Source organism: Canis aureus, chromosome 25 (genome assembly GCF_053574225.1).
Source record: "Canis aureus isolate CA01 chromosome 25, VMU_Caureus_v.1.0, whole genome shotgun sequence".
NCBI lineage: Eukaryota > Metazoa > Chordata > Mammalia > Carnivora > Canidae > Canis > Canis aureus.
Window position 1 is genome coordinate 3629927 of NC_135635.1, and position 14707 is coordinate 3644633.

Here is a 14707-nt window from a genome sequence, read left to right on the forward strand (position 1 = left end):
CAGGAGTTTGAAACAAGACGGTCGTGAGAAACTTGTCCCAGGGGAGTCTCATCAGAAACATACCCTGGGAGATGAAATGGTTACCTTCCACGCTGGCAAGGACTAGAATTTCCCAGACCTTTTTTTTTTTCTTCAGGATTTTATTTATTTACTTGAGAGAGAGCAGACAAGAGAAAGCATGAGTGAGGAGAGGAGGGGCAGAGAGAGAGAGCAGCAGAGGAGCTGAGCAGGGAACCCAACTTAAGGCTTGGCCCCAGAACCCCAGGACCATGACCTGAGCTGAAGGCAGATGCTTAACTAAGCCCCCCAGGTACCCCTTCCCTGACCCATGCTGGGTCTACACAGAGGGAACCAGCAACCATCTCCTTACCACTTTTCCCACCAGTGCCCTTTGAATCAAGCCGAGAAGCTCATTGGATCTTAGTCCCCAAACGAGATGTGTTTAAAAGACAGTGTTTTGATAGAAATCATAGCTCCTCAGGTCATGATCCCGGGGTCCTGGGATGGAGCCCTGCCATCAGGTACCCTGCTGGCTGCTCCTCCCTCCCGCTCGTGCTCTCCTTCTAATAAATAAAATCTTTAAAACCCTGGAATGATAGCAGCACCTATCTGAATCCTGGGTGGGACATAAAAGATAGAGAAAAAATCTAAAAACAAGTTGAGTAAAGAATCCTTGAGGTGAGGTGTAATGCAACTTCATCACTTTATTCAAATCTTCAAAATAGTCTTTATTCTACATTTTTAGTATAAAAAATCCACAAGTTAAGTGCACCACAGTGTAGAGAGAGACGTACAACGCTGAACTTCCATAACAGTCAATGGTACAGTCAAACATCACATGTACAGAACACAAAATTTAGATGAACTGAAATTATAAGATAAAATAAAATAAAATCCAATTTCAGAAAACAAAAATCAAAGTATTAAGGATCCCTGAAAATATTCTTAACCCTAATGAGATTTCGCTGGACTCAAGTCATTTTGTAGTGAGGGATTCATAGTATGACCCCATTACCCCAGCTGAGGAATTCTCAGGAGCCATGAGTGCCTGCATCAGATACTCTGATAACTGGTAACCAATTTTTGGATGGGGAAACTTCCCCTAATTTGGCTCGGATGTCATCAGGCTTTTGAAATGCATCCTCCTCCTTGCCCCCACATTTTAAACCAGTTTACAGTACGGTTTGCATGGATACCCTTTGTTCAAATGGAGCTGTTTTTCTGGCACCGGAGCAAATTTGGGTTTGGTTCGTAGATGAAGAAACAACCTATGAGGAGGGTCCAGAGAGGCACCCTCCACTTTTGCCTGAGGAGATGCAAAAGCAGAAGTAATGGGGTCTGTGCTTGGGGCACAGAGGGGGTTTCAGAGGATCCTTGTGAAAGACTAGTTAAAAGATGGCAAGTGGGGAGAAGTGCAAGGAGAGAAGGAAGTTAGTCTGACTGGCTTTCTGTCCTGCACCATTGATTCAATGGAGATTGGCGGGAAGGAACTGGAAGACTAGGGTTGAGGGTGGGACGTGGGGCAAAGGATGGAAAGGCAGACAACTAATGCGTTTCATTTATAACAAGTAATAGAAATCAAAGACTTAAAGGAGATTAAAGACCAATCAGAATAATTTGGCAACTTTAATTCTTAGGAAGATCAAAGTTCCCTCCAAACCTAATTTGATGTTTTATTACTAAGAGCAAAGACCAGTATGGTACAGTATTACTCCGGAGGAATTAAAGGAAGATCCTTAGGGCTGCTTTACCCACATTCATTTTATGAATGGATGCCTCCCCTACCTCAAAATGCTTTAAGGAGGTACTGCTACCATTACATGGTTCCTTATTAAGTTTGAAAAGTGCCTGAAAGTTTGGGCACCAGAAAGACACCCCAACAACATGTGTCTAAACTGCAACTTCAGGTTAATATGACTAAAGCAGTTACATTGTGAGAAGTGCTGAAGGTATGTGATGTCTTTCCCGGCATAGAGGTGGCCTTGGTTCTTCACCAGATGGTGTAGCCACCATCTGAGCCACCCATGAAGAAGTTTCCCTTCCGCTGAGTTACGAGGACATTGGCTCCCTGCATGACTGCAAGCTGAGCAGCGTTGGGAGGGCATCCAGGGGGTGGAGGCTGAAAGGAAAAGACAAGGTTGATGGGCAGAGGGCAGCTGAGACAAGGGAAGTGGACACACGTGAAACAGGATCCATTAGAAAGATGGCAGTGTCCTGACCAATCACATCTTAAAGCTAGTTCTGCCAACGTGGGTTGTAAAGCAGGTCTATATTCTCTGTGAACCCAAAGGTACAGACAGGAAAAGAGCCTACCACTCATTTAAAGGCATTCTCACCTCATTTCAGGTATATGGCTTTGAGGCAAGGACCACCTGGGCTCTAATTCTTATAGAGGGGGGAGCTAAGCAGGCAACATAACTAAAATCTCTAGTATCTTTCTAAATGCCACTTAATAGGGGACTATGCTTTCTTCATTTTTTTCAGGATTTTAAAAATTATTATTTTATTTAAATTCAAGTTGCCTACATATAACACACAGTGCTTATCTCATGTGTCTTTCTCCATTTTTACTCATCACGTTTTTCTTTTATCACGTTTCTTAATGGAATGCCATACTGAAGGCAAATTTGAAGTAAATGTTACAGGCTGAATAAGGAGTATTACTAGACCAGTACCAAAGTGGAACTGCAAAAGCAGCAGGCAGGACTCCTAATGCTTTAAAGAGGTATAGGAAAACAAAGGAATCTGGTTAACTCAGGCCCCAGGGAATGTGCCAGATGCTACTGACTTGCCACAGTTCTCCTGCCCCCTCAACTGCTTTCTGCCCAACTACTGGATGTCAGTGCTTATACCCATACCACAGCTATTACCCAGGGATGGTGAAAGGATGAATATGTAATCTCTTCAGAAAGTTAAACTACGTAAGAGCTGAGTTGTTCTGATAAGGTCATACTCACAGGAATGTTGCCAGCAGTAGCCCCCGCTCCAAATCTGGCACCTGCATCATACCCTCCTTCCACCAGCACTGCTGAACCAGGTGGATAGATGGGACCAACTGGATAATAAGCCATGGGGATTGTGGAACCTAAAGGTCCAACAGCCACAGATTGGGCCATGGGAAGATACAGTGAGGCGCCAGGAAATGCAGCTGACATGGTGGGGACCGTGGCAGCCCCCGGATGCACAAAGCTCGGACGATAGAGCTAGAAGAGAAGGCAACAGGTTACTTTATGACATTCCGATTTTAGATCCCTTCTACGCTCAATTCTTAATTGTCCTTGTGCAGATTACACTCTTGAGTTACACAAACTGCCTTTCCACTGCCACTCAGTACCCTCCTGCATCACTTCCTGCCATAGCTAACGTGAGGCTCAAGGAACGCAAGCTCATCTTCTTAACCTCACCCGGTGCCAAAAAAAAAAAAAAAAAAACAAACATGAAACAATCAGATGATGCAGTCTCAACCCCAACAGAAATTGCGCTGAAGTGTACAGTGTTTCAGACTATTCACGTGAGCCCTCCCTTCTCCTATTTACGGACACTGAATAGATATGCGTGGACTCAGGCTTATTAGCTAAGGACTGAAGATGTGACCCAAGAGCACTGGGTTCAAGTCTAGTAAACTGGAAGCACCTCTGAGTAGGCAGGTGGAGCATCAGTATAGGGTGGAGCCTGAGGGAGATGCAAGGTCTGAGGGTACACTGGGTTCCCAGGAGGCTGCACGGGATAGGTTGGCTGCGTTGGATATTGACCTGGAAGACAAGAAAGAAAAAAAAAAAAAAGGAAAGAAAAAGAAAATGCATGTTGCCTACCACACAGAGCCACCAAAATGGGGCAGAGCATCCTGGGTAGCTGCCCTAGGGGCAGCAAGCTGGAGATGTGTAGATAGACCGCTCTGGGTGGTGGGGTGGGGGTGGGGGCTGATTTCTGGGGCCGAGAGAATATTCTCTTCGCACCCTTATCCCTACTCCTACCGGGGCAGTCCTCCCACTGGCACACCGAGCTTCTCCATCGATGCAGGGCAGGTGTGGGGCCCCGTTCCTGCCCGTGCCCAACGACAGGGACGCGCTGCCCCGGCTCCGGGTGGTCGCCACAGGCCTGGCTGGACCGAGCCGCGACCTCGTTGGGTCACGGAGGTTGCGGGTTATTTGCCCCGCCGCTTCCTACTCAAGGTCGCCTTCCGAATACAGCGCGCGCTGGACGTGAGCCCTCGGGACCCGAGGGAGGATAACGGGAACCGTCCTGAGGCACAGCGGAGGACCGGGTGGGGCCCGACGCCGGCACAGTCCCAGGAGCCGGGGGCACTTCGGGCGGCCGCGCGAGGCACGCGGAGGGAGACCCCTCCGCCGCCCCCGGGCCCCCGGGCCACGGGGCCCGCCCGCCGGCGCCGCACTGGTTAAGCCCGGGCGCCGGCCTCTGGTTCCGGAGCGCGAAGCCCCGCCCCCGCCGGCGCGCCATTGGCCGACCCGCATCCCTGCTCTAGCTCCCCATTTGCTCCCGCAGATGCCCATCATGACAAGCCTCCCCCCTGCACCCCCCCGCCCCTCCACCCGAGCCCGCAGCTCCAAACTGCGCCACAGAGTTTAAGGAGGAAAGGGCCGGGAAGCAGCGAGCAGCCGCAGTTCGGGGATGACGAAGGCGTCTGGCGCGGCCCCCGGGGCCGCAGCCGGCCGGGGAGGGAGGCGCAGCGCGCCCCAAGCCTCCGCTTGGCGACCCCGGGCTCCGGGCCCGCTCGCTCCAGGCTAGCACTGTCCCCCCGACGGCCCCGGCCGCCCCCTGCCCTTGCCTTTGCTGTTCATGGTGGCTGCGGGTCCGGTTCGGCTCGGCGTCGCGGACGGTTATTTTTTTCGTCCTCTTCCTGTTCGTAGTCACTTCCGTGTCACGTGACGGCCCGTCCGCCTCGCGTCACCCGACGCCCGAGCGCCGCCGCCACCGGAAGCCCCGCCCCTCCCGCGCGGCGTCCAGTAGCTGGAGGGCGGGCGCGCGTGGCCCCGCCCCCCCGGCGCGCGGCGGCCCCGCCCCTTGGGTCTCGCCCTCCAACCCCCACCCGCGTCCCACGACGGGAAGAAAACCGAATGCAGGTATTGTCTCCAAACACGGTTGTTGGCTTTTTTTTTTTTTGGTTTTGTCTTTGTTTTTTCCGCCCCCCCCCCCCTCCTCTCTCTCTCTCTCTGGGGCGCTCGGGGGCAGAGCCGCTGAAGCCGCTCCCCGGAACCTGCTTCCACCTCCGCGCAGCAGCTCAAGGTGACCTCACCTGCGGAGCGCGGCGGCCCCGGCCCCGGCCCCGGCCCCGGCCCCGGCCCCTGGACTGCGCGGGCTGGCGGCGCCGTCAGTGGGTCCTGGCCGCCTTGCCCGTCCCGCCGGCAGGTGCCCGCCTGCACTTGCGTCGCTGCCCTTCTGCTCGAGGGAGGCCCCGCGCAGGGCCCGGCCTGCCGCCTCCTGTAGCCTCCCTCTCTCTCCCTTCGTCCCTACCCTCACTGTCCTTAAGGGCAGGGGTGCCACCCTCTAAGGCAGCAGTGTCCCGGGCAACCTTCATTTTAAGATACGCCGCCTCTGCGCAAGTACAGAGATGGAGCTAAACAAGACTTTTTTTTTTTTTTTTTTTTTTAAGATTTTTGTTTATTTGTTAACCAGAGACACAGAGACCCAGGCAGAGGGAGAAGCAGGCTCCATGCAGGGAGCCCAACGTGGGACTCGATTCCAGGACCCTGGGGTCATGCCCTGGGCCGAAGGCGGACGCCCAACCGTTGAGCCACCTGGGCTGCCCCACAAGACATTTTTTTAAAAAATATTTTATTTATTTATTTGAGAGAGAGAGAGTGCACCGGCAGAGGGATGGGCAAAGGAGAGAGAGAAGCAGACTCCCCGCCGAGCAGGGAGCCCCATGCAGGGGCTGCACATCCCAGGACCCCGGGATCATGACCTGAGCCCAATGCAGACGTTTATTTTTTTTATTTTTTTTATTTTTTTTTTTTAAAGATTTTATTTATTTATTCATGATAGGCACACAGAGAGAGACAGAGAGGCAGAGACACAGGCAGAGGGAGAAGCAGGCTCCATGCAGGGAGCCCGACGTGGGATTCGATCCCGGGTCTCCAGGATCGCGCCCCGGGCCAAAGGCAGGCGCCAAACCGCTGTGCCACCCAGGGATCCCCAATGCAGACGTTTAACCTGCTGAGACACCCAGGCGCCCCCAGCACAAGATGTTCTTTTTTTTTTTTTTTTTTTTTTTTTTTTTTTATTTATCCATCAGAGAGAAAGAGGCTCCATGCAGAGAGACCAACGTGGGATTCGATCCCAGGCCTCCAGGATCTCGCCCTGGGCTGAAGGAGCCATCCAGCTGCCCAGAACACAATGTTCTTTTTTTTTTTTTTTTTTAAATATTTTAAAAAAAATTTTTTTTTCTTTTTAAATTTATTTATTCATGATAGTCACACGGAGAGAGAGAGAGAGGCAGAGAGAGACACAGGCAGAGGGAGAAGCAGGCTCCATGCACCAGGAGCCCGATGTGGGATTCGATCCCGGGTCTCCAGGATCGCACCCTGGGCCAAAGGCAGGCGCCAAACCGCTGCGCCACCCAGGGATCCCTGAACACAATGTTCTTAATTTGGTTCAGACTAATACTAGTATTGAAAACCCTGTAATTCTGACCTTTCCCTGTATGTCTGGCTCTAATCTTCCCAAAGGCAGCACAGTGTTAAACCTTCACTGGTTCAGCTCAGTAGTGAGACCCCAACACCGCACCCCCGCACTGTTCTGAGACACAACAAAGCCTTTGTGCTCTTGGAGCTCACCTTCTAGGGCAGAGGCTCAAAATTTTTCCGACCACAGTAATATGCTTTAAATCATGACCCAGTATGCACACACGTTTGTAACAATTTTTTTAATTCCTTTTTTTAAATTTTATTTATCTATTCATAGAGACACAGAGAGAATGTGAGGCAGAGACACAGGCAGAGGGAGAAGCAGGCCCCATGCAGAGAGCCCGACATGGGACTCGATCCAGGGTCTCCAGGATCATGCCCAGGGCTGCAGGCGGCACTAAACCGCTGCGCCACCGGGGTGGCCCCTGTAACAATTTTTTTTTAGCCTAGTACTTGTTCTATGCAGAGTGCACTGTAGTTATTTTCTATTCTCCTGTTTTGTTTTTTAATTCAGATCTGATTGTGATTTGTCATCCCACTAACAAGTTAGCACCCACAGCTTAAGAAAACAGTGTGTTGCAGTACCCTTCTATCTCCAAGGCCCTGTACTTTCCTTAGCATGAAGTTTGCAATCAGTAATTGGTAAGTAAAGGAGCAAATAAATCCTTGAAGGTCAGACCAGACAAATGTTACCTGTATCCTAACTTTTCCAAATTACATCCTAAATTGGTTCCATCCCAAAGGGACACCTGGACAGCTCAGTGGTTCTGAGTGTTTGCCTTTAGCCCAGGTCGTGATCCTGGAGTCCCCCATCACGCTCCCTGCGTGGAGCCTGCTTCTCCCTCTGCCTGTGTGTCTGCCTCTCTCTCTCTCTCTGTCTCATGAATAAGTAAATAAAAATCTAAAAAAAAAAAAAAAAAAAAAATGATTCCACCTCAAAGTCTGAAACCGGAGAGGTCACTAATCTATCCCACCTGTACGCCATGCTCAAGGCTTCAGAAAATAAAGGAAAACCTAGGAAAGGTTTTCTTTTTTTTTTTTTTTTTTAATTTTTATTTATTTATGATAGTCACACAGAGATAGAGAGAGAGAGAGAGAGGCAGAGACATAGGCAGAGGGAGAAGCAGGCTCCATGCACTGGGAGCCCGATGTGGGATTCAATCCCGGGTCTCCAGGATCGCGCCCTGGGCCAAAGGCAGGCGCTAAACCGCTGCGCCACCCAGGGATCCCTAGGAAAGGTTTTCTATCCTTAATTCTCTCTGTGGCCCTCCGGGACCCCAAAATTGTGTTGACTAAAGCAGTCTGCATCAGTGAGAGTGTAAGCAGTGACCCCTGAATCAAGATACTAGTTCTGGTTGTCTGTCAGCACCTGACTTTGGTCCTCATCTGTTCAGCTCCCACTTATCCCATACTGCTTTTTAATTAGGTACTGCACCTGTGGAACGCCCAGGTGGCTCATCAGTTGAGCGAACACCTTCAGCCCAGGGCATGATCCTAGAACCCGGGATTGGGTCCCGCATCAGGCTCCCTGCATGGAGCCTGCTTCTCCCTCTGGCTGTGTCTCTGCCTTTCTCTGTGTGTGTTTCTCATGAATAAATAAATAAAACTCTTTAAAAAAATTCAGATACTTACACTGGATGGTGAATAGCCATTGCCCCAGACTGTCTCAAGCATACCTCTCTGCTCCAGCCCTCCACTGGAACCCACCCCTCCACCTCTCCATGGTCCAGTGGTTAAAGGGCAAACTATGACACTCAGGAAGCCTCCAGGACTTAGCTACAGCTAAGACAAGTTGCCCTCATGTTGGTCAGTGTTTCCTCTACTGGATCTTAGGTATTTTACTTATTCCTCTGGGACCTGGGTATAGAACAAGCTAGGGCAGAGCTCAATGAGATTATCAAGAGAAATGGAAAGGTCAAAACCACTGCTTTCTCTGGCAGGTGGAATGAAGGAGCAACTGGCTACTTACTTTCTTGCACGGGAGTCAAGAACCTTTCCGTTTTCTTCATTCTCCTGGGTTCCCCCACCAAGATGAAATGTTCACCTAGCCATTCATCAGACATCATTTCTTGAATTAATTTAGCAACTATTTATTGAGCACCTATTATGTGCCAGGCCCTGTGATAGGCACTAGGAAACAGTGAAGAAGCAGGCTGAGTCCCTACCCTTCCAGAACTTTGTATACCTAATGGGAGAGACAGAGAAGTAAATAGATAATCATAACTTTAGTAGTGCTGACATAAGGACGGGTGTTAGTACCTAATCTCTTCCTTTTTTTTTTTAAGATTTTTTTGGGAACCCCTGGCTGGCTCAGCAGTTTAGCACCTGCCTTCGGCCCACCTGCCTTCGGCCCAGGGAGTGATCCTGGAGTCCCAGGATCGAGTCCCACATCGGGCTCCCTGCATGAGGTCTGCTGCTCCCTCTGCCTGTGTCTGCCCCCCGCCCCTCTCTCTCATTAATAAATAAAATCTTTTTTTTTTTTTTAAGATTTTATTTATTCATGAGAGACACAGAGAGAGAGAGGCAGAGACACAGGCAGAGGGAGAAGCAAGCTCCATGCAGGGAGCCCAATGTGAGCCCAATGTGGGACTGGATCCAAAGACTCCAGGATCAAGCCCTGAGCTGAAGGCAGACACCCAACTCCTGAGCCACCCAGGCATCCCAGTACCTAATCTCTTCCACTGGGGTCCGGGAGGGCTTCCTGTTGGCAGGGATATCTGAAGGCTGAGTGGAAGTTTAGCAAGTGAAGGGCATTCCTCAGGAAAGAACAGTTTATGCAAAGGCCTAAACGTGAGAGAGCTTACTGAAAGGGAGGGCTTGCAAGCAATTCAGTACGGCAGGAGCGGGGAATGGGAGGTGAGGACTAGTCAGACATGATGCTAAAGAGAAAAAAAGGAGCCAGACCATGTGGGGGACCTTGGAGCTCATGGAGGATCTGATCTAAGGGCATTGGATTCCCACTAAGAGCCCTGGTTAGCCACCCAAGAGTTTTAAGCAGAAAACTGACATGATCGTGTTTTTATTTTAGAAACAGCTTTCTGGCTACAAAATGTAGATTAGAAAGGGACAAGAGTGGAAGCATGTCTGGGAGAGTGGTTAGAATCGATGTAGCAATTTTGGTGAGGGACATGGCAGACTGGCCCAGGGAAGGGGCGGGGGGGGGGGGGGTAGAAAGAAGGAAGGCAGTATTCCAGAACTATTTAGGAGGCAGAAACAACTGGACTAACGCTCAGGATTAACGTCTCGGATTAATTCAGAGAATTAATGTCAGGGATGAAAACTACATAAAGTGAAAAGACAAATGACAAATTGGAGAGAAGATATTTGCCATTTGTATCACAAAGGACTACTCTCCCTGTCCTAGAACTCCTAGAGATCAGCAAGTCTATGACCAGCCTTTAGAAAAAGTAGCAAATGACATTTACAGACAGTTCAAAGGAAAGGAAATACATTACTTTCTTTTTAAGATTTTATTTATTTACTTGGCAGAGGAAGTACAAACCGGGGGAGGGAGTGGCAGGCAGAGGAAGCAGCAGGCGCCCTGCTGAGCAGAGGGCCGGATGTAGGGCTGGATCCCAGGACCCCGGGCTGGCGACCTGAGCCCAAGGCAGCTGCTTAGCTGACTAAGCCACCCGGTGCCCCTACAAATGGCTTTTAAACGTACGGAATGATGTTCAACCTCACTCTTAATAAGAAAAAGGCAAACACAAACACCATTATCAGATTGGTAAAATCCAAACATTTGCTAACTTTAGTTTTGTGAATAAACAGACACGCTATTTATTTTTGTTTTTTTTGTTTGTTTTTTGTTTTTAGTTTTTATTTCAATTCCAGTTACTTAACATACAGCGTAATACTAGTTTCAGGTATACAGTAATGATTCAGAACTTCCATACAACGCTAGGTGGTACTCACCACGAGTGCACGCCTTACCTATCTCACCCATCCTCCCAATCCCCATCCCTCTGGGAACCATCAGTTCTCTATAATTAAGTCTATTTCTTGGTTTGTGTCTCTGTCTCTCTTAGTTTTTCCCTTTGCTTGTTTGTTTTGTTTCTTAAATTCCACATATGAGTGAAATCATACGGTATTTGTCCTTCTCTGACTACAATCTGATTTATTGATAGTGGGAGTGTATATTGGCACAACTATTGAGTTAATATCAAAATTACATATTACCAGCCCCACTTCTAGAAATGATCCCGATGGCTATATTTGCACCCATGAGAAACACTGTGTGTAAGGTGCTCACTGCAGCATCATAATAGCAAAAGTTTAGAAGTCACATGTCCATCAATAGGGAACTGGTAAAGTAAATCTTAGTGCATCCATACAATTAAATACTGTGTGGCCACAATAAAGAATGAGAAAGCTCAACCAAATGTTTTTTTTTTTTTTTTTAAGATTTTTTTTTTAAGATTTTATTTATTTATGAGAGACACACAGAGAGAGGCAGAGACACAGGCAGAGGGAGAAGCAGGCTCCATGCAGGGAGCCCGACACAGGCGGGACTCGATCCCGAGACTCCAGGATCACAACCTGAGCCGAAGGCAGACATTTGACCACTGAGCCACCGAGGTGTCCCCAATATTTTTTTTTAATGAAAAAAAGAAAAGGTTCAGAACAGTGTGGTTAGCATAATGCCTTTTGTAAAAGAGCAGGAAAACCAAGAATATTTGTTAGCATTTGAATAAAGAATACACAAGATACCTTTAAAAGTGACTACTGGTTGGCATGGAGAGAGTCTCACTTTTCACTGTATACCTTTATTTTTTTTTTTTAATTTTTATTTTTTATTTATGATAGTCACAGAGAGAGAGAGAGGCAGAGACACAGGCAGAGGGAGAAGCAGGCTCCATGCACCAGGAGCCCGACGTGGGATTCAATCCCGGGTCTCCAGGATCGCGCCCTGGGCCAAAGGCAGGCGCCAAACCGCTGCGCCACCCAGGGATCCCTACTGTATACCTTTAAAATCTTTAAAAACTTTTGAACCAGGGCAACCAGGGTGGCTCAGCGGTTTAGCGCTGCCTTCAGCCCAGGGTGTGACCCTGGAGACCTGGGATCGAGTCCCACGTAGGGCTCCCTGCATGGAGCCTGCTTCTCCCTCTGCCTGTATCCCTGCCTCTCTCTATGTCTCTCATGCATAAATAAATAAAATCTTTTAAAAAAAATAAATAAAAATAAAAACTTTTGAACCAGGGACGCCTGGGTGGCTCAGCAGTTGGGCACCTGCCTTCAGCTCAGGTCATGATCCCGGGATCTGAGATCGAGTCTCGCATCGGGCTCCCTGCGTGGAGCCTGCTTCTCCCTCTGCCTGTGTCTCTGCCTCTCATGAATAAATAAATAAGTCTTTTAAAAAATTCTTTTTGAACCATATGAATGCTTACCAAGAAATTAAAGCAGTGTTGGCATACCTATAAAAATGACTAATGTAAAAAGCCTGAATATTTCGGGTGTCAGAATGTAGAGTTACTAGAACTGTGACACACTGCTGATAAGAGTGTAAAATGGTACAACCACTTTGAAGACAGTATGGCAGGATCTTTAAAAGTTAAACATACACATGGAACTACCCTATGATCCAGCAAAAAGTATCAGAGCTGCCTGGGTGGCTCGGTCTGTTAAATGGCTGCCTTAGCTCAGGTCATGATCTCAGGGTCCTGGGATCCAGCTCCATGTCAGGCCCTCTGCTCAGGGGGGGTGCTTCTTCCCCCTCCACCACCTTCCCCCGGCCACCTCTCCCCCCAGCTTGTGCGTGCTCTCTGTTAGATAAAATCTTAAAAAAAAAAAAAAAAAAAAAAAGCTGATTCACAGCTACATACACCCTGATGTTTATAGCAGTGTTCTCAATAATAGCCAAATTATGGAAAAAGCCCAAATGTCCATCAACTAATGAATGGATGAAGAATTCGTGGTATATACACACAGTGGGTTATTACTCAGCCATAGAAGGAATGAAATCTTGCCATTTGCAACGAGGTGGGTGGAACTAGAGTATATTCTAAGTGAAATAAGTCAGTCAGAAAAGACAAATACCATATGATTTCACTTGTGTGGAGGTTAAGAAAATAGATGAACATGGGGGAAGAAAGAGAGACAAACCATAAAACAGACTCTTAGCTATAGAGAACAAACAAGGTTCTGGGAGGAAGGTGGGCAGGGGGATGGATTAGATGGGTGATGGGTATTAAGGAATTCATTTATGCTGAGCACTGAGTGTTGTCTGTAGGTGATGAATCACTGGATTCTACTCCTGGAACTAATATTGCACTATATTTTGACTAGCTGGAATTCTTTTTTTTTTTTAATGGAGATTTTGTTTAAAGCTTTTATTTATTTATTCATGAGAGACACAGAGAGAGAGGCAGAGACACAGGCAGAGGGAGAAGCAGGCTCCATGCAGGGAGCCCGACGCGGGACTTGATCCCAAGACCCTGGGGTCACAACCTGAGCTGAAGGCAGACATTCAACCACTGAGCCACCCAGGTGCCTTGAAACTTTTTTTTTTTTTAAGTTTTATTTATTTATTTAATTGGAGGGTGGTGCACAGAGGAAGGAGAGAGAATCTCAAGCTGACTCCCTGCTGAGGGAAGAGCCTGCTCCTGCCTCTGAGATCAGACCTGAGCCGAAACCAAGAGTCAGACACTTAACCAACTGCACCAACCAGGTGCCCCACTAACTGGAATGTAAATAAAAACTTGAAATAAAATAAGTAAACGATAAGCAAAATATTTTTTTTAAGATTTTATTTATTTATTCATGAGAGACACAGAGAGGGGGGTGCAGGAACACAGACAGGGAGAAGCAGGCTCCCCACAAGGAGCCCGATGTGGGACTCGATCCCAGATCCCAGGATCAGGACCTGAGCCGAAGGCAGACGTTCAACCACTGAGCCACCCAGGCATCCCAAGCAAAATAATTTTTTTTAAAGTTAGGCATCACAGGGGATCCCTAGGTGGTTCAGCAGTTTAGCGCCTGCCTTTGGCCCAGGGCGCAATCCTGGAGACCCCAGATTGAGTCTCATGTCGGGCTCCTGACATGGAGCCTGCTTCTTCCTCTGCCTGTGTCCCTGCCTCTCTCTCTCTATGTCTTTCATAAATAAATAAATAAATAAATAAATAAATAAATAAATAAATAAATAAATCTTTAAAAAAAAAAGAACTGTGAGAAAATAAATTTCTAAAAAATAATAATAATAATAATAAAATAAAGTTAGGCATCACATACTGTATGATCCAGCCATTCCACTCCTATTAACCCAAGAGAAATGAAAGTATAATGGGCACACAAAGACTTACTAGGATATTTATAACAGCTTTATTTGTAACAGTCCCAAACTGGAAACAACACAAATGACCATCAACAGGTCAATGGGTGAAGAAATGCTATTGCCATACAATAAAAAGGAATAAACTATGGATCCACACAACATGGCTAATGTCAGTTATGCTGAGTGAAGGAAACCTGACCAAAAGAAAGAGAGCGCATACTGTAGGATTCCATTTGTGTGTATGTATATATATATATATATATATTTTTTAAGATTTTATTTATTTATTCCTGTGAGACACAGAGAGAGAGAGAGGCAGAGACCCAGGCAGAGGGAGAAGCAGGCTCCATGCAGGGAGCCCGATGTGGGACTCGATCTGGGGGGCCCCAGGATCACACCCTGGGCCAAAGACAGGCGCTAAACCGCTGAGCCACCCAGGAGTCCCTGTAGGATTCCATTTATATAAAATTTTGGAAAATACAAATTAATCTGTAGTGACAAAAAGCAGATCAGTGGTTGCCTGTGGGAGAGGGAGGGACCCATGAAAGAGATGGACTCTGGGAAACCTCCGGAGGTGATGGATGTATTCATTATCTTGATTGTGGAAATGGTTTCATGGGTGAATATGTATGTGAAAATGTATCAAATTGTACATTTTAAATGTGCAGTTAATTGTGTGTCAGTTTTACCTCAATAAAGGTATTTTTAAAAACAAATGTTGGGGGCAGCCCGGGTGGCTCAGCGTTTTAGCGCCTCCTTCAGCCCAGGGTGCGATCCTGGTCGGGCTCCCTGC

General features: G+C 47.7%; 1 protein-coding gene and 1 long non-coding RNA gene across 4 annotated transcripts; one reads left to right on the forward strand and one right to left on the reverse strand.

Moving 5' to 3' along the window:
- Window positions 1-679: 679 nt before the first annotated feature.
- On the reverse strand, window positions 680-4945 carry DAZAP2 (DAZ associated protein 2). Of its 2 annotated transcripts, none has more exons than XM_077870009.1 (4): window positions 4787-4945; window positions 3634-3752; window positions 3035-3203; window positions 680-2119 (listed from the first exon to the last, which is right to left on the reverse strand). In XM_077870009.1, exons 1-4 carry the CDS (start codon window positions 4797-4799, stop codon window positions 1797-1799), a joined length of 624 nt encoding a protein of 207 aa, XP_077726135.1. In that variant the 5' UTR covers window positions 4800-4945; the 3' UTR covers window positions 680-1796. The 2 variants fall into 2 exon arrangements, with proteins under 2 accessions (XP_077726135.1, XP_077726134.1); XM_077870008.1 differs by having other exon boundaries at window positions 1744-2119; window positions 2958-3203.
- A 43-nt stretch (window positions 4946-4988) lies between these two features.
- On the forward strand, window positions 4989-13783 carry LOC144296808 (uncharacterized). Of its 2 annotated transcripts, none has more exons than XR_013363761.1 (3): window positions 4989-5081; window positions 7159-7286; window positions 13183-13783. It is a non-coding gene; the product is annotated as an uncharacterized LOC144296808 (long non-coding RNA). The 2 variants fall into 2 exon arrangements; XR_013363760.1 differs by lacking the exon at window positions 13183-13783 and adding an exon at window positions 8071-11405.
- The last annotated feature ends 924 nt before the right edge of the window (window positions 13784-14707 follow it).

What these genes read in the sequence shown, in the direction of transcription:
- DAZAP2 (XM_077870009.1), bottom strand. An exon ending in CTCCACCTGCCTACTCAGAG is followed by an intron (nt 3,204 to 3,633) that starts GTGCTTCCAGTT and finishes CTTCTCTTCTAG; the next exon opens with CTCTATCGTCCGAGCTTTGT. An exon ending in TGGTCCCATCTATCCACCTG is followed by an intron (nt 2,120 to 3,034) that starts GTTCAGCAGTGC and finishes TTTTCCTTTCAG; the next exon opens with CCTCCACCCCCTGGATGCCC.